The sequence below is a fragment of the Triplophysa dalaica genome, chromosome 4, assembly GCF_015846415.1.
Source record: "Triplophysa dalaica isolate WHDGS20190420 chromosome 4, ASM1584641v1, whole genome shotgun sequence".
NCBI lineage: Eukaryota > Metazoa > Chordata > Actinopteri > Cypriniformes > Nemacheilidae > Triplophysa > Triplophysa dalaica.
In genome coordinates, this window is record NC_079545.1 from 7,742,547 (window position 1) to 7,762,801 (window position 20,255).

The following is a 20,255-nucleotide window of genomic DNA, read 5'->3' on the forward strand; positions in this document are numbered from 1 at the left end:
AATATAATACAGTATATAAAATAATATAATATATGTTAAATTATATTATATTATAATTCAAAATAAGATAATAATTTAAAAAATATTGTAGATGGATTTTTATGGGTGTTTAAGATTTGTGAATTAATGGTTTTCTTTGAAAAGCAAACGGAGTATAGCTCAATCACTGATCACGTATGCGCTGTGCCGTATGAAGTCGAGCGAGCCTGCTGTCTTTGCTGATACAATGAAGTAGTTTGCAAGTTGTAGTCAGTTTGCAAATACAGCATTGGGCTATGTTCAAATTTAACTTCTTCTTTTAAACTGACACCATCTTTTTTTCATTATAATCCTATGGAGTAAACCGTGTTTTCAAAAACTCAAAGCGTTATTTTTTAATGCCACCACTGACAAATTTTTATGCAGCTATTAGCGTCTTTTGAAGTTGAAATAATCTCAACCTTTCTGGAACAAAACACCTCACTTCAAGTGTCTTTTTCACAGCTGACCAATGACAAGAGAGAAGCGAGACCTATTGTTGCCATAACAACAAACAAGGAAGGTGATTGGTCGAGCAGGATCAAGCTTGAAAAATATAATGGCTGCAAAAACGTAGTTTTGTATAAATTAAAGTATAATTTTCACTTTCTTTTCACTAACTTTTTATTGCATTTCTAATGAGAAATTAGTAGTTTTTAGCATAAAATGTTATTTAAATGTGTGATTGGTTATTGCATAGACGTCTCTATTTATAATTCAAATAAACTTTTAGACTGTTATGCTGCAAATGAAGTAGGGATTCCTCAACTCTTAATGTTCCTCAAGTCGGATTCAAAGACAGGAATATACTCTCGTTGACTCCTTTTTCAACTCCGTAATTTTTAATTTTCTCATTTACTTAAATCTGTTAAATTGTCTTTGTGATTGGCTCAAATCAACAAATAATATTTAAAAACAAACCATGTTTAAGGATAAAATACCTTCACTCTCTCTGACTGTACATGTTTAGATCCGATCCAAAACACTGCGGTAATCAGTGCATGAGCGTCACCTACAGGTACTCTCACAAAAGGGCACTCAATTTTTCAAAATCTTTCCTAGATCGGACAATTTTGTGGGTCTTCCCTGCTAGAAGAACACCAGGATGAGAAGAGGCGCCACTTTTAGGCGTACAGTCACCTAGTGGCTGGAGCTCTTGCCTGAGTGATCGTGCTCACAACTGTGGGAGGCAGGTCACTCAGGATCTCCTCGACCCGTCCAGGAGTCAGATGTGGAGGTTATAGAGGTCTGTTCTCGGGTGCCAGACAGTGCCTTTCCCCTCAGAAAGAAGGTTTTTCCTCAGGGGAATCGGTCCAGGGGGAAGTCAGCATCAGAAGCGTCAGCTCTGAAAACCAAGTCTGGTTGGGCCAATAGGGCGCAACTAACAAGACTTGATGCTCCTCTTCCCTAACTTTGCACAGGACTCTTGCTAGAAGGTTCACTGGAGTGACAAGCATTCTTCCGCTTGTCCCATGGCACACTATGTAAAAAGGCATTCGTGCCGAGGGGGGCCTCGGTCAGGCAGTACCAAAGCAGGCAATGAGAGGTATCCAGGGTGATGAACAGATCCACCTTTGCCTGACTGAACTTCTCACAAATGAGCTGGACAGCGCGGGGTGGAGTTACCACTCTCTGCAAAGAGAGCGCATCGGCTGTCTTGTTGAGGTCAGGGATTCCACCAGCTGCTCTCTCCAGAGGAGGAGGCGTCGGGTGAGTTGCGATATCTGATGAGAGGAATGAGAGGAAGGAACCTCTTCAGAGCAAGCCAAGCGGCCAGAAACTCAAGCCAATTGATATGCCACTGCAATTGGGGGCTCGTCCAACGACCAGACACTGCATGCCTGTTGCACACATTTACATTTAGTCATTTAGCAGACGCTTTTATCCAAAGGGACATAGAGATGAGGGAAATAATGGAAGCAAATGGAACAACATAAGGACAACAAAAAGCATACGTGCAATAAAAGAAAACTGGTCTCATATAGCCTACCGCAGTATACAGAGCTATGTTTTTTAAGTAGAAAGAGATAGAAGTCAGATATGATAAGTCAGGTGTTGACGGAAGAGATGTGTTTTCTTTTAAAGTATCTGTTGATCTTGTAGCAGCGTGCAGATCATTCCATAAATGTGGAAACGATCCCGTGAAAGTACGCAAGAGAGATTTTTTACCTTTTTGGGATGGCACCACAAGACGTTATTCGTTTGCAGAATGTAGGGATCTGGTTGGTATTTAAGTCTGCAGTAGCGAGTGAAGATAAGGGGGTGCCAAATCAGTGGTGGTCTTGTAGGGCAGGAACAGTTTCTTGAATTTGATTCGAGCGACTATACGGACCAATGAAATTTAATGAAGAGAGGGGTGACATGCGCTCTCTTCGGTGCATTGAAGACCACTCTTGTCGCTGCATTCTGGATCAACTGTAGATGTTTGGTTGTGCAAGCTGAAAATCAGGCCAGTAGAGCATTGCAGTAGTTCAGTCTGGACAAAACAAGAGCCTGGACTATGACTTAAGTAGCATGCTCAGATATGAAAGTTATAATTTTCCTAATATTGTATTGTAGAGGATGAATCTACAAGACTGGGTGGTGCTGGCAACCTGATCAGTGAAGTTAAGCTGATCGTAGTTCAACACTTCCAGGTTTCTGGCCGTTCTGGAAGATGAGATGGTTAATGAGCCCAGTTGAATGGATAAGTTGTAATGAATCTTTGTTCCGGCCTAGATAACAGGGAGTTCTGTTTTTGCAAGGTTCAGCTGCAGGTGATGGTCGTTCATCCAGAGGGAAATGTCGGCTAGGCATGCTGAAATGCGTGCAGAAACAGTCGGATCGTCAGGTTGAAATGACAGGTGGTGTTGTGTATCATCCGCATAGCAGTGATAGGAAAAGCCATGTTTCCGAATGCCAGAGCCAAGGGATGTCATGTATATATAAAATAGCAACGACCAAGCACTGAGCCCTGCCGAAATCTTTGGACTCATAGACCTCACCTCTCCAGGATACTCTAAATGACCTACCTGTGAGGTAAGACCTGAACCATTGTATCACCACTCCAGAGACAACCATAGCCTTGAGGGTCGACTGGAGCATGTGGTGGTTAACGGTGTCAAAGGCTGCATATAGGTCCAGTAGGAGAAGTAGAGATGATTTGGAGGTGGCTCTTGCCAGTATCAGGGCTTCAATGACAGAGAGCAGTGCAGTCTTAGTGGTATGACCGTTCTTGAAACCAAACTGTTACATACCACACGCTCAAGAGTTTTAGCAATGAAGGGTAGGAATGATACTGGTCTGTAGTTCTCTAACAGTGCAGGATTAAAATGGATTTCTTCAGTAGCAGGAAAATACGGGACTCTTTAAGACTGTGGGAAATGCAGCAGTGGTGAGCGAGAACAACCTGCTTATGGTGGTTGTTTTCTTTTCGAAGAAAGATGTGAAATCATCAGCTGTTAATTAGGATGGATATCTGGCCAAGAAGAGCAGAGAAGGTTTTAAAGAGAGTACAAGAGTCAAGTGAGTTGTTGATTTAGCGTGGTAGTACTGGGTTTTTTGCAGAGGAGACTTCAGCAGAGAAAGACACACAGCACCCCAGCCGAGCAGGGAGGTACTGTGGTCACCACGATGCGCCTTGAGAATGGACTTGAGAAAGGACACGTCGGTCCAAGGGGCTACGGTGGAACGCCAGTGAGGCGTGATGGGAATACGCCTCATGCCGGTGTGCCACGCTCTCAAGGGAGCTTGACTCCGAAGCCAATGCTGAAGAAGTCTCATATGCATCAAACCGAGCAGCAAGACTGTGGCCGAGGACGCCGTATGCCCCTGCAGCCTCTGAAAAAGTTTCAGTGACGATGGTCAGGCAGCGCACCATTGATTGGGCGTGCTCGGTGGTAAAGCACGCTGTCATGTTAACAGAGTCTAGTTCCAAACATACACAACAGATCTCGCGAATGTGCCAAGATGAGCCCGTCTTCCCCTTCCTGAGGGGAGCAACGCCAAGGTCATAGGTTTGATCCCAGGGATTGCACATACTCGGATACAAATGTATAATAGAATGCAATATAAGTCGCTTTGGATAAAAGCGTCTACCAAATATGTAGATGTAAATATGCTCTACCCTTGAATGATAAGCTTAGAAAGCGCTGGTGGCGTCTGGGATTTGTGGACGTGAAAGTATGCATCCTTCAGGGACAAATTTGTGCAAGGATCCTGCTTCTGGGGAGCTTTTTTTATATGCCTCAAATCCAAAATGGGACGTAACCCGCTTGGACCTTAAAATAGGGGCTGTAGAACCTGTTTGCTCGGAGGGACAAGCTCTATCGCTCCTTTCGCAAGCATACTAAAAATTTTCTGCGTCTGAAATGGAGCGAATAGTTGCGCTCTATTACCTGTAGAAGCTATCTCGCAATTCCTGGAAGAGCTCTCCATGCTTCTTTGAAATGATCTGTCTGTTCCTGAGAAGCCCAAGCTAACTCCCTGTTTACTGGCCACTTTGTGAATAGTACACATTTTGCCAGCTACTGCCTGGGGAATGTAGTGCTGAACCTTGAAACGTTTGGGAGCCGGGCTCCCCGTGAGCTCTTCCTGCCTCCCACTCCCCACTTCTCAGGATGATGGCTTGGCAGGACGGCCGGTAGCGGAGCGTTGCTGCGGGCTACTGTGATCGCGGTTCCTCTTTCTCGGGGTGGACCACTGTTTTAGGCGAACATCTGACACTTCCCTCGGAGCGGTCTGTGCGGGGCATGCTGTTCCGAAGACTAGCACGCTCTCACTGAAGAAGTCTGAGACTGTCTGAACAGCAAATAATGACTCATCGGCCTTTGCTTGTTTTTTGAGTTTCTGTGCATCGCTCGACGACCGACTCCACAACGTAACCGAAGAGGGCGGTGGGAGTGATTGGAGTGTTAAGAAGTCCCTTCCTGTCTGCGTCCTTGAGGTCAGCTAGGGTTAACCATAGGTGCCTCTCAAGGGGGACCAGAAAACCCATTGAACTTCCGATGGCATGTGAATAACGTTTTCCCTGTTTGCCTGCTGTCACAATACAACTAAATAAAAACTAGAATAATATCTCGTTCAATGCCATGACTTTCCATGAGTCTTTTCTTACAAATATTTAGACAAGACAAGACAGTTCATTCATGTTATTTTAAGCATGGGAGCTAGTGCAATGCACACCGAATCAAACTTAAAAAACGTGTCACATGCAGTAGCCTATACTTAATGGCTGTAATTTTTGTTGTCTTCGTCCACAATTTGCACGAAGGACGCCCAGAGAGAAGAAGTGCCATTAGTTTAACCTTTTTTCACATCAGCTGCGTCTGTGTATCTTGCTACAAGCTGTTGCAATGTCAGTCAGCGTTCAAATTGAGATGCATCTATGAAGGCATCCATGATTGCTGACAGCTTGCAGTAACACACTGTTGCGGAGTTCTGCTGCGGTGTTCTGCTGCTGAGATCGCTCTTATTTTTTTTTTGCTTATTTTGAGGCTCACATTGTTCTCATCCTAAAGGTGAAGGTTATGAAACACGCACAGTGCTGTCTGGTGTTCTTAGATCGACTCGGGTATTACACAGAACCAAGACCCAAAGAAAGAGGATTGGGATCCGACCTGGACTGTAAAATATAGACGCAATCAGGTCTAGGGTCTGGTCCAGGGTCCTCCGTGAAGACCTCTAGTACAAGTGTTTATCTGTATACTAAACAAATGATCAGAAATGATCTGATTTGGTGACTTAAAGAATGTTTTTGTGATACATAACTGGATACATTGTAATAAAAAAAATCATTATTTTGGCATTAATTCTACTTATAAGTTAAAGTGGGAGAATTTCTCACATTCTTGCAAGTTTAATTTAGGAGATGAAATTCTAACAGTTCTAAAGCAATCAATGGTGTTTTTATGGTGTTTGATGTTGCAGAAAATTCATGATTGCTGGTATAAATGGGTGACACTGTAAACTAAATGTGAACTAATCTAAACTTAAAGTGTACAAAATACAGTGCCATTAGGGTTTGCTTTTTCAAAGAATGACATAATTTGCTTGTTGAACCATTGCATGTTTATTCATTATTTTGTTGTTAACCTACTACCAAGGATGTATAAATGAATTGTTTTAAGCATCAGGAAAGATGCTAGTTTTTTGTTTAAGCTCTTTAAACAAAAAGTTTACCAAAAATCAAGTCACATATTGCATAATACAATTGCTACTATTTTTTTTTATAGAAAAAAGGTGTGTTGTAATTGTTTTTCTTGTTATTAAATAAAATGTTATTATATCTATTATAGAAAGGGAATACTGCACTTCACATTGCTGCATTAGCTGGACAGGAACAGGTGGTCACAGAGCTGGTTAACTATGGAGCCAATGTCAATGCTCAGTCCCAGGTTTGCAAATAACAGGAATGCTACAACCTTTTATTTTTGTTAGACGTCTTGATATGGTACATTGTCCTTACAATATCACACTATTTGTAAACAAGCTCACAGCAAACGGTATAGCGAAATGATTTTGACTGCATGCATTGCTGTCCAAACTAAAAATGATTAAACTTTTTTAATTTGTATGCTTGTTATTTTGGGTGTTGTACCTCCATATGTAGGATTTCCCAGACTATTTATAAAACTAATTGTAAATTGAATTTGACATTCCATTTTCAAATTTTGAATGTAAACATGTTGACATAATTTAAATATATCAACACACAATGTTTGCCTAATTTCAAACGGAAAATCAAAATCCATTTGCAATTGTATTTCCCATTCTTACGAGTTATGGCAATGTCATGTGTGACCTTGCCCCACAAAACCAGTCATAAGTAAAAGCAGAAAAAGAAGAAAAGCTTATTTATTCATGTTGTATAAATCTCAATTTTGAAAAATTGACCATTATGACTGGATTGTGGTACAGGGTTACTTATTTATATCGCATTTGTAATTACCCAATCATATTTTCACCTCATCTGCATCCCCTACTGTTAAAAATTCAAATTAATTTTTAATTTCTGTTTCCAAATCCTTGAATGTAAACATGTCAAATAGGGATAGGAGTGATATTATGCTATGGGCTCTGTGAGGTCACTCACAATCGATTAGATTTTACAGTACTTTGTGGTAGCAAAATTTAAAATTTAGCAGACAATGGGCCTCATTCATGAAACATTTGTAAATATATCTATAAATTCAGAGAAATTTGCCAGTAAAAAAGACCTTCCCGAAAACTCTCCTCCACTGTTGTGTATGATGGTTGGTAAATGCAGTGTTTGTCCCGCCTCTTCTCTACTGCGTTTTACACAAGGTAAAAAAGTAAGAATTGATAAAAGACAGGGCAAAAGAACTCATGAAATATCATTATGATACATCGTGCATCAAAATGCAGTGTCATCAGTTTGTCTAATAGAATACAGAACGTTACGTGCGTTTTTACACACTATATACACATGTTATGCAGCAATTGTACATTTCTTTCGTCCCAACTATCAATTTGGAAATACAAACATTTTCATGAATCATGAGTCAAAACGACTTTCCACACGATTTACACAAAAATCATTCTGCTCTTGTTTCATGAATGAGACCCATTGATTGTACGGTCATGTCAACAAAACTTCAAAGTTGCATTTGCATTTGACTTGTCACAATTTTACATCTAAAGACAGATAACAAAATCACAAATACAATAAGCAAAGCAATATTGTATTAAAAACACAATTTTAAAAATGGTAAAAGTCTGGAAAATCCCACCATACATATGGTGTTTTTGTCTATGTTTAACAGAAGGGGTTTACTCCACTCTACATGGCTGCACAAGAGAATCACCTGGAGGTTGTTAAGTTTCTTCTGGACAATGGAGCGAATCAGATGATTCCAACTGAGGTAATACATGAAACTTTAAACCAGGGGTGTCAAACTTAATTCCTGGAGGGCCGCAACTCTGCACAGTTTAGCTTCATCCCCAATTAAACACACCTGAACCCCCTAATCAAGTTCTTTGGTATTATTAGAAAATTCCAAGCAGGCATTCACAGATCTTCACTTGACGCGTCAAGGACATTGTTTTTACTGCGCCTCACTCAGCAAACAGGCTAGAGTTAAGAGATTAATTTGTAAAAAGACAATCACTGCTTACAATATCAAAGTTAAAAGAATTTAAATTCATAGGCACAAGTAATTAGGCCCCGAGCACCGGGTTGCAGGCCATTGGCCTTCCACCGCTGGTGCGGTGCCCTATTGATTTTCGTCAGTTTTTTATTAATATTATTAGAACCTAATCCCGAATGGCGCAGTTCGGAATTTTTGGGGCCCTAAACATGCTCATAAACTCTTGAAACTTGGCAAACACATTGGTTTCTACAGCCATTAGCATGCCAGAGGCTTGGACCCGCCCAACAGGAAGGGAGCTATTTACGTTTGTTTGAAAAGTGCACGCTGGGGAATTTGCAGTACTCCCCCTAGGGTTTTTATCCTATTGCCACCACACTTTGTCAACATGGTCTCAAGACATTGGGGATGCAAAATTGCGCAGGGATTTTTGATATCTTGAACGGTTTGGCTGTGACTAGGCAATGAATTTATTAGAAACAGGAAGTGTATTATCACTTCATCATACATTTGATCCATCTAAATAAGTGACCCTGATTTGCTTGACACATCATCTGAATAGTTTAAAAACAAAGCAGATGTCAAACTAAGAAAGTGACCCTTGATATCTAAAATACTGTTGCCATGACAACATGTAAAAATATATATTTTATATATAATAAAATATATATAATAAAAATATTCTTTTTTGCCAGGTGATTTAAGACATTTAACATGCTTAAAATTTCATGACAATCGACACACACATCAAAATAATGATACATATAATGATAATTAGATATTGGCAAAAGCTCAATGATGGGCGTGGAGCAGGTGCGCCAAAGTGTTACCTTTGTAAGAAAAATGAACCGCCCTCTTTTGTCAGTCACCAAATTTGGTACATATATTCTTCTTATCAAGCTTGACAACTTTCTATGTTACAGTCAGTAGCTATGACTAAAAGGGTGTCTGCTATTTTGGTTTGGAGTTTGATTTTTGGAAGAAAACAAGCTCTGAATGAAGGTATACTTCTAGACAAATTGTCCAAATATCAAATATAACTTTGTCAACATGATGGCAGGAGACTGCAGTTGCAAATTGATTTTGGATATCTTGAATGTGTCATGGGACAGAAGGACTCAGATGCAGGATAGAGCAAAAAATTATTTATTATAAGAACAAAACAAAAGGATAACAGAAAAAGCAGAGCACTCCGAGGGCCTGCGTCCGCTGGGACAGTGGACAGAAAGTAACGCCGAAGGACATCCGACCAGAAGCTCTCTATGTAGTCTCACTGTCCGGAAGAGCATAAATTATTTCCTCGCCTGATGGCCCTGTACAGAAAGATGTACAATTCTCCTTAGCAATACAAGTTATTTAAAACACAATTAGTCCCGCGGCAAGTTATACAGTCACAATTCGCACTGTACACAAGACATACCCACACAGACCAAACGAAAAGACAAGGTTAAATAGGTAAAGGGTAGCGAGGAACAGGTGCGGGCTGAATGGGTGCGAGGTGCATCAATTACCTAATGGCTGCCCAGCCGAGTGAAATAAACAAACAGGCATTGAGAGTGACAGAATCCCCCCCCCAAGATGCCTCCTGGCATCAACGAGAGCTATTCACGAGAGCGGAGGAACTGGTCAATGAGAGCGTAGTCCAGTATGTCGCGAGCCGGAACCCAGCATCTCTCCTCCGGACCGTAGCCCTCCCAGTCTACTAAATATTGATGGCCTCTACCCCGTCGCCTCACATCGAGGAGCCGTCGTACAGTGTAGGCGGGCAACCCCTTGATGAGTCGAGGGGGCGGATGTTAGGGGTTGGATAGGGGAGTGAACAACAGGTTTAATCTTGGATATGTGGAACACCGGGGGAACCCTTTTGAACGTGGGGGGCAGTTTGAACCGAACCGTCACATGGTTGAGAATCCTGGCGATGGGGTAGGGGCCGATAAATTTGGGTCCCAGTTTACGTGTGGGCAGTTTTAGAGGTAGGTCGGAGGTGGACAACCAAACCTTCTGACCGCGCACGTAAAGTGGGGGTTTAGAGCGGTGGTGGTCAGCCGACGCCTTGTTACGTTTGCTCGTACAGACGAGGGCTCGTCTAGCGATCCTCCACGTGCGGAGGCATCTACCAATGAATGCGTGAGCAGAAGGGACGGTGGCGTCGGCTTCCCGTGAGGGGAATAACGGGGGTTGGTAGTGTAGCGATTTTAAAATAAGGATGAGTTTAACTCACCAAAATAAGATTCTCCACCAGATCTATCAAGATCAAATACATGGAATGAGTTATTTAAAACGTCAATTTCAGTCAAGGAATTAGTTTAGCCAAAGGAAAATACGTATAATAATCCTCATTACACATACATATTTTACAATTCTAATTAGCAGTATAGTGATAAAAATCCTATATGTATTCGTCCAGTAAATGCATTGATGATTTATACACTAACGTTATCGCATGACCATAAGTAACGTGACTTTACCAAACAGAATTAAGAGCAGAGGTAGCATAGATCGAAACACAATTTAAGTGACCCGTTTGTGAGCGTGGACACAGAGAACCCATCACAAATGCCTTTATGGTTTTTATTAAACTCTACTCTACATGGTAAACATAATGACAACAAACAAATACATGAAACACAACTGCGCTAGGAAGCGCAGAGAGAGAGGGAGAGTGAGAATGAGAGAGAGAGAGTGAGAGGGCATGACCGCGAGGCAGGTAAAACATGTATGAAAACCAATAAAATCATCTTTAACAAAGAGGCACGCTCTTAACGCAGCTACTATATATTTAGAGATGGATACTTGCAATCTCGGTGTTGGACCAATGTCCGTATGCGCGTGGATGGAAATTTTGAATGGTTTCAGAATGCAGTCCTGTTGAAACGCTGAGTTTGGGTTCTGAATCCAAAGTTCCATGGCCTAATGTGACTCCCCAGGGGGGCCCCAAGCGGGGTGTCCCTTGGATTGTCCTCCACGTCCTCTTTCCCTTTCCAATTCCTAATTCAAGAGCCATTCAACTTGAAGTGGATCGGTGATGGTGTTTTAAAGCTTACCTGCCCCCAGATGGTCTGCGGGCCAATGCCATGAAAGTGATAAAGGGGCCAAAGAAAATTCCTTTGTTTCTCATGGCGCCTCATTTGCATGGCTCTGACAGTTTGCATTTAATACCTAAACTTAGTTATGGACATAGTATGAGGTATGCTATGGTTTTATAAAATAGCTCAACATATAGGGAATTCGGAGAGTTGTAGTTACATATGAAACTGTGAATCATTCCAATGTATGAATACATGAAATGAACCCTAAATCAAAACTTGTATATTCAACAGTTACAGAGTACTTAAAATGGCATGAGCGCCAACACACAACCTAGACATTTAGATATATATACAGAAAGGGATAGTTTAAATCAAATAAAGTCCCTTTTTGTCAGAGAAGTTCTCTGCTTAGCCTCAGATGTTAAGTAAGAGATGAGACAGAGACTTATCACCAATGCTTTGAAGCTAAGGAGTCGTAAATATCCTACAGAGGAACCAAATGGTCATCACACTCTCTGTGAGAGTTCAAAAGACCAAAACCAGACCCACGGAGCCATGTTTGCTATGGTGATGGTATCTAGAAACCAGGACAAAAGGTAGTGAGGCTTTTCTCTCAATGATCCAGTCACTACAGTAGCCTAAACAGCACTGGAAGGGCGATAATCCCGTAGACGACACCGGGAGAGAGTTGTGAGCGTACTCGACCATAGCAAGTTTGGAACTCCAAGACAGCGGTTCCGCTGAGGCCACGCAACGCAGGACCCTCCCGAGGTCCTGATTAGCCCGCTCAGACTGGCCGTTAGTCTGCGCGTGGTACCCTGAGGATAGGCTTGCCGTCGCCACCAGAAGCCGACAGAACTCGGTCCAAAACTTGGATGTAAATTGAGGACCTCTGTCAGAAACCACGTCCACCGGGAGGCCGTGAATACGGAAGACAGGATCTAACACAATGGCCGCTGTCTCCCTCGCTGATGGTAATTTGGGGAGGGGAATAAATGAACCACCTTCGAGAACCTGTCCACCACCGTGAGAACCACAGTGTTGCCACGGGACAGAGGAAGCCCCGTGACAAAGTCAATGGTGATGTGAGACCAGGGTCTTGAAGGGGTGGGCAGCGGCCGGAGAAGTCCTGCCGGGGGCGATTGGAGCTCTTGCTCACCGCGTAAACTGGGCAGGCCAAAACAAACTCGTCAACATCCCGCGCCACGGACCGCCACCAAAACCGCTGCTTGACTAGCGAAAGAGTGCGAGTCGCTCCGGGGTGGCAAGCAAGACCGGAGGAGTGCCCCCACTGGAGGACGCTGGTGGGAACCGACTACGGAACAAACAAACAACCTCTGGGCTGTCTACTGGAACGGGGACACCGCTCAACGCATTGCGGACCTTTGACTCCACCTCCCAGGTGACGGTGCAACCACTCGGCCAGGGGGTATAACAGGTACCAGGGAGGGACAGACAGTCTCGGGCTCAAACACCCGCGAAAGCGCATCCGGTTTGCCGTTCTTACTACCCGGGCAATAGGAGATGTTAAAATTAAAACCCCTAAAGAAGAGAGCCCAGGGGCCCTGCCGGGAATGTAATCTCTTAATGGAGCGGATATATTGTAAGTTCTTATGGTCAGTCCAAACCAGAAAAGGAACCTTAGTGCCCTCCAGCCAGTGGCGCCACTCCTCCAGCTTCTACTTGACAGCCAACAACTCCTTATTACCGATATCATAGTTCCGCTCCGAGGGGGTATTGCGGCGGGAGAAGAATGCGCATGGATGCACCTTGTCGTCAGTGGGGGATTGTTGGGACAAGATCGCCCCCACTCCTGTCTCTGAGGCATCCACCTCCACAATAAATTGATGGGATGGGTCGGAGTTGCGAAGGATATGAGCAGAGACAAAGAGGCTCTTTAACCTGACAAAAGCCTTTTCTGACCATGAAAATTGAGTGGAGGTGACATTTGTCAGAGGCAGGGTGATCTGGCTAAAACCTCGAATGAACCGCCCGTAGAAATTGGCAAACCCCAGGAACCGCTGGACAGCTCTACAATTCTCTGGGGTGGGCCAATCTGCAACAGCTTCAACCTTGGTGGGGTCCATTCGTATACCCTCTGGCGACAAGATAAACCCCAGGAACGGAACCGACTGTGCATGGAACTCGCACCTCTCCACCTTAGCAAATAAGCGATTCTCTAGCACCCGGCGTAGCACCCGCCGAACGTGCTGGACATGATCCCATTCGTTCTGATAAAAGACAAAAATGTTGTCGAGGTAGACAAAAACAAAACGGTTGTCCATGTCCCTGAGCACGTCATTGACGAGTGCCTGGAAGACCGCGGGAGCGTTCGGCAGGCCGAAAGGCATAACCCTATATTCGAAATGGCCTGTAGGGGTGTTAAAAGTGGTCTTCCATTCATCCCCCTCTCTAATTTTAACTAGGTTATAAGCATTGCGCAGGGCTAACTCTGTAAAGATGGTAGCCCCCTGCAAGAGCTCAAAAGCTGAAGACATCAGAGGCAAGGGGTGGCTATTCTTAACCGTGATGTCATTCACCCCCCCGATAATCTATACAGGGGCGGAGGGACCCATCCTTCTTCTCCACAAAGAAAAACCCCGCCCCAGCAGGTGAGGAAGAGGGACGAATGTGTCCGGCTAAGAGAGAGTCACTTAAATATCTCTACATGGCCTCCCTCGTGGGGCCAGAGAGCGAATAAAGGCGCCCCTTAGGTGGAGAAGTACCAGGTAACAAATCAATCGCACAGTCGTTTGGGCGGTTGCTGAGGGAGAGATGACGCTCGGGACCTACTGAATACTGCTCTCAGGTCATGGTAAACTGCCGGCACCCCAGTCAGGTTAACCGGCTCCTCCTGTAACACAGGGACAGATATTAGAAGGGACAAGGCAGACGATAAACACTGAGACAAACAAAAATAACTCCATTTCACAACAACATGGTTAATCCAGTCAATGAGGGGGTTGTGTTTAGTAAGCCAGGTATGGCCCAACACAATGGGAGCGGAGGGAGAGTGAATAAGGAGGAACTGGATCTCCTCAGTGTGGTTGCCAGAGGTGGTTAGCAACACAAGTCCGGTAATGGAAGTGATCTTTGTTAGGGGGGTACCACAGAGTGTTCTGGCAGCGATGGCTTCAGTTAGAGGCACGATGGGAATATTCCAGCTTCAAGCCAGTTCGATGTCCATGAAGTCTCCCTCCGCCCCAGAGTCAATGAGAGCCTTGACTGAGTGACTCACACCCCCCGACCGGAGGACAGCTGTAAGAGTCGTCCGACCACTAGGGGAACAAGGAGCAGCGGTCACGCTTACCCTGCGCGGCATCGGTATGGCTGGAAGCTGCTTCCGTACTTGGCAGGCAGTAACGACATGCCCAGCCTCTCCACAGTAGAGGCACAAGCCGTTGGTCATGCGATGACGCCGCTCCTGGGCTGAGAGATGGGCGCGGCCAATCTGCATCAGTTCCTCCTCAGCGAAGACGAATCGAGGAGGCGTTACAATCCTGGTTGTGGGAGGCACCCCGTAGTTCTCCTTCGCCTCAGTCCCTTGGCAGTGTTGAGACCGGAGCTCCGTGCAGAAGTCAACCCGCGTAGCAAGATCAACCAAGCCATCGAGTGTAGTGGGGAGTTCTAGTGAGTAAATCTCATCCTTAATGTGCTCCGCCAACCCATAGAGGAAATGGTCCCACTGTGCCTTCTCATTCCAGCCACAAGAGGAGGCGAGTGTGCGGAACTCGATGGCGTACTCCGACACCGACCTTGAACCCTGGCGAAGAAGCGCCAGTGCTCGAGCCGCCTCATTGCCCAATGCCGACCGGTCGAAAACCTTGCACAGCTCCTGAGAGAAACTGTCGTAGGAGTTACAGCACTCCTTCTTTCTGTCCCACACCGCTGTTCCCCACTCCCTGGCGATGCCAGCCAGGTGCATGATCACAAAAGCAACCTTGGACTGTTCGGTGGAGAAGCAGGAGGGCTGCAATGAGAAAGTCATGGAGCATTGTGACAAAAAGGAAAGGCAGACGGTGGGCTCACCAGCGTACGGAGTCAGTTGATTGAGACGAGGTTCTTCACGGCGTGCCACAGACGCCTCTGCCACGGCTAGCGCTCGCAGGAACCGCCGGTGGAGTGGCCTGGATCAGGTCGGGGCGTTGGGCGATGCCGGCAAGCTGCTGCGCCAGGTTGGTTATTCCCTGGTGGGTCTCCGTGATCTCGTCCTGTTGGCGTCCAACAGTATGCCCTGTTAAGCAATGGCCCGGCGGATCTCTAGGTCCCCTGCTGAGTCTATGTTTGGTGGGTATGTTCTGTCACGGGACAGAAGGACTCAGATGCAGGATAGAGCAAAAAAGTATTTATTATAAGATCAAAACAAAAGGATAACAGAAAAAGCAGAGCACTCTGAGTCCTGAGTGCCTGAGTCCGCTGGGACAGTGGACAGAGAGTAACGCCGAAGGACATCCGACCAGAAGCTCTCTATGCAGTCTCACTGTCCGGAAGAGCATAAATTATTTCCTCGCCTGATGGCCCTGTCCAGAAAGATGTACAATTCTCCTTAGCAATACGTTATGCAGGAGCTTCGCCCCACCACCGATTTTGGTGCAGCTAAGGTGACGGTACATGTGCTGTTTCATACAATGTCACCTCTGGTGGTCCAAGAGAGACACCTCTGGCTGAACATTGTGCAGATGCGAGACGCATTTGGGGATACCATCCAAGACTTCTCCCAGCAGTTCTCGGCAGTGAAGAAGCAGACGGAGGAGATCAATCACATTCCAATCCGCTCTGACCTGGCTGCCTTCAGACCGTCGAGGTTCCGACCATTTTTTGCTCCTCAGAAATTTTTGTGCACATTTGCTGTTCTCCATAACAGTGACATTCTATCAGATAATTGTTAAATTAACTATGGTCAGTTCCATACGTTTATTTCACTGTATCAGTTTAATATTAAGATTGATTATATTCATAGTTTATTCACTGGTGAATCTCTGTTTACTGTATGCTAGTGTAGCTAACGGTTTTCTTAGCTGAGAGCTCTCTCGTGAGGTGTCGCTTTTAAACTGGTACTGTGTATTTTAGTGTTGGTTTTATGATCAGACTGGGTGGCGTCTGTCATGTCTGTGCAACCCTGTCCATTATTCCACTGCAGATGTGAAATAATGACTTGTACTTGTTTTGCGTGTTATTTTTGGGATTTTTGTGACTTTCTTGCTGTGCTGTTCGGCTTGAATCTCGAGATAGCAGAGGCTGTGAAGGATTGTGTCCCATTGCGTCATATTTTCTCAAATAAACAAACATTTTCTTTCTCCATGTTTGTTTAAAAAAGTCAGAAACGTCTCTGCTGTCACCAGGCAACACAAGAAGTAGGTAGCGCATTAAGGAAATTCCCCACAAGGCTAGGCCGTCTCAATTTCAGTTCGCTTCGTGGGCTTCTTAGGCTGCATCCTTCAAAGACAGAGTCCTCATTTTGAAAGGGATAGTTCACCCCAAAATGAAAATTCTGTCATGAATTTCTCTCTAGTTGTTCCAAACCTGTATAAATGTCTTTGTTTGGTTGAACACAGAGAAGTTATAAAGTTATTGTTGAATACCTTTGTGTGTAAAGGGTGTGTAAAGTGTAATTTTGAAAATCTAAAATTCTGTCACATATGTATTTTACCATCAGGATGGCTTTACCCCTCTTGCTGTGGCTCTTCAGCAGGGCCATGAGAATGTGGTGGCCCTGCTCATCAACCACGGTACTAAGGGCAAGGTCCGCCTTCCTGCACTGCATATCGCTGCTCGAAATGATGACACCAGAACTGCCGCTGTACTTTTACAGAATGACCCAAATCCTGATGTCTTAAGCAAGGTTTGTGTATGAGCAAGGTTTGTGCAATTGATGTTTAACTTTTTGTTTTCTTTATCAATAAAAGTGAATAAATTCTTAGCATTTTATAATGTATAGTTCTGGCTTTGATTGATTAAGCTATGCTTAAAGCCTTTGCATAATAGCAGATTTATACACACAAAAAATAAAGAGTTGTGGAATAATATGTAATTGATTATTGAAGTCTGGTGTGTTTTATCTTATTGCTGTAACCACAGGCTTATTTAAGGACATGCATAATGAACAGCACTTTAGGGTTATACGGCTGGTTGTTAACTCTTTTTTCTCACAATCTCCTACAGACAGGCTTCACACCACTTCACATTGCAGCCCACTATGAGAACTTGAATGTTTCCCAACTGCTTCTAAACCGAGGAGCTGATGTGAACTTCACGCCCAAGGTCTGTCTCTTCAACATTTGCCACATTGTGCCTCTGTGTGCCTTACAGCAATATGCAACCTAAAGTGTCATTCTTTCAGAATGGGATCACACCTTTACATATTGCATCCAGAAGAGGAAACGTTATCATGGTTAGACTTTTGCTGGACCGTGGAGCAAAGATTGACGCTAAGACTAAAGTATGTTATTACTAAAAAAACTGTTTATTTTAACCACATTGAAAAATAAATATTCAGCATATATACATTTGTACACATTTGTCCTTCTTACTTCCTTGCTGCAGGATGAGTTGACTCCTCTTCACTGTGCTGCCAGAAATGGCCATGTAAGAATAATCGAGATCCTTTTGGACCAAGGAGCCCCAATTCAGGCCAAGACTAAAGTAGGCATCTGCCATAGTACATTGGGTTTAAAAATGGACAAATGGTCATAAAAATGATTATATACAGACAGAGTCCTATTGAATACAGGGTCCTTTTTTGCACACCAGATGAACTGACAAAATGTAACCAAAAAAAATTAAAAGATGAATGATGCGTACCCTAATTACTTCCACTGTAGAAAAATGAAGCCAATATTGCCCAGATATGGCAACTGACATATTATGATGTCGGTCGGGAACCAGAGTTAACATTTAGTAATGAGATCCCGACCATATTACCAGATGACTCAATAGTGATGTGTCTCAAATTGCTCCCTATCTCCTTCAAAGTGCACTATATTGGGTGTCCGCCATTTTGTAATGGTGTCCAAAAGCTTTTTTTAATCCACAATGCACTGTGGTTTTTAGTGTACACCCGATGTACACCTGCTTACTCACTATTTCCCATGATACAACAAGAGACAACCGCCTGGTTAGAATCAGCTGGATAACAGTGACCGTTATTGCCACAATGTATGATTATAGGTTGGATTATATACTTATGTTTGTTCTTGTTGACAGCTATTTTCTTCTTTTAAAGAATAAGCAGATTCAATTAATGTGATAAACAGTAGGTTTAATTTTAAATATATCAAATAAATGTATTAAACATAATAAATAATTATAATAGTAAATAAGCATGACAGTTGTTTTTTTCTCTTTATTTTTAACTAATACAACAAATTTGACAAATAAAGCGAGAATGAACTTTAGTGTATAAAAAACAATCCAAAAAGCCACACAGTTGTAATATAAGCTAATAACTTTGTTTATTCGCAATATTCTCAACAAAACTGTCAGTACAAATGTCAATGTCCGAAATGGCTCAATCATTTTCATTCATTTCTTCCTCATAAATTGGGCTCAAGTGTCATTCGCTATATAGAGAATAATGAAGGAGGGAACGAGGGAGCAGTTTCAAACACAGCTTAGGTACAGCCGATTTGAACCAGTGCATCCCAGTTAGAAAGTTTGTCTGATTTGAACCAAAGTCTTGTCACTGTGATGTATACCCTTTAAGTACTGCAAGAGTTATTTACGAGTAGCTGCAAAGCTCAGCCGGCACAGCTTCTCAAGAGCTGCACCAGGCTGTAATGATGACAGCGTTTCATGATTGCAAAGACTCACTGATGACAACAATGATGTGCATTTTATGTTAATTTTTAACATAATTTCACCATGTAATAGTCATTAAATCATGTTTTTAAAGGACCAGTCAGTAAAATCTAGTGGTGAGGTTGCAAAATGCAACCAATGGCTCACTCCACCCTTCCCTTTAGAAGCACAAATTACTGTACATGCAAGGGACCAGCGATGTATGTAGATAGAAATAGATCATTCTGAGGTAATGAAACACAACGCTTTAAAATGTAAGCTCTTTTTACACCTCTGAAGGCATATTATATTGCATTTCTGTCAATAGAACATCAAAAAAATAACACACTGGACATTTAAAACAGTTAAAACTCTCTTCATATAATTGTAATATTTTATATGGTGGAATTTAATCAAATTAAAAATGAAAATAATATGGATCCAAGCCCATTGGTATTTTATTCTTTGGACATGCAGTTGTAAGCAGCACATAACATATTTAATATATAACTCACGATACCTGTCTGTGTCTTGTTTCATTTGTCCTCCATTTTGTGCTTTGTCTGCAATGTTGTACTGTTTTATATTGCCCCGCCCTGATTGTGTGCACTTGTGTCTTGTTTCCCTGATTAGTTTGCCGATTTAAGCCCTAGTGTTTCTCTTGGGAGTTGTTCTGTATTGTTGTTTTGTAATATGTTTGTTTTGCTGTGTTCTCTGCCTTGTTTTTCCTGGATGTTACTTTTATATTAAACCTGCGTTATCATTACAGAATACCGGACCACTAACAAGAGAAACACAGGGGTATATATACACAAACGAATGAGGGTCTAGATGGACACACCTGGGAGTTACAAAGTGACTTACAGAGTGTTCAGGAAGCACTAAAACAATATGTCATACAGGAGCAATAATACAATAGGAACTAGTTTCCACAAAAGCCAAAAGAATACCTGTTGAGAAAAGAGAGAGAGGCTTAGTTTTTTTTTCATTTGCCTGTCATGTATTCACTGAAGATAGGTATTAAGAAGTTTTTTGAATGTTGTGAGAGGTGTGGTTGCGGACTGAGTTAGTAAGAATGTTCTTCCAGGAAGGAGTTGTGAAGGCGAATGAACAGGAAACCAATTTACTGCCTTTTTGAGAAGACAGAACAAGACGACGCTCGTTTGCTAAACGCAGAGTTCTTGATGGGGTGTTGGAGTGTAGGAAAGTGTGAAAGTATGCCAGTGCAGATCCAGTGGTAGTCCTGTAGGCAAGCATCAGTGACCAGAATCAGATGAAAAGGGGTGTCACATAAACCCTTTTGGGGTCTTGTAAGATGAGGCATGCTGCTGCATTCTGAACCAGC

General features: G+C 43.2%; 1 protein-coding gene across 1 annotated transcript in view; it reads left to right on the forward strand.

Moving 5' to 3' along the window:
- ank1a (ankyrin 1, erythrocytic a) overlaps positions 1–20,255 on the forward strand; it is a 189,045-nt gene that overhangs the window by 47,295 nt on the left and 121,495 nt on the right. Inside the window, exons 5-10 of the mRNA XM_056745123.1 lie at positions 6,294–6,392; positions 7,782–7,880; positions 16,791–16,976; positions 17,297–17,395; positions 17,475–17,573; positions 17,678–17,776. Coding sequence (XP_056601101.1) covers positions 6,294–6,392; positions 7,782–7,880; positions 16,791–16,976; positions 17,297–17,395; positions 17,475–17,573; positions 17,678–17,776 — 681 coding nt within the window. The remainder of the gene's footprint in view (positions 1–6,293; positions 6,393–7,781; positions 7,881–16,790; positions 16,977–17,296; positions 17,396–17,474; positions 17,574–17,677; positions 17,777–20,255) is intronic.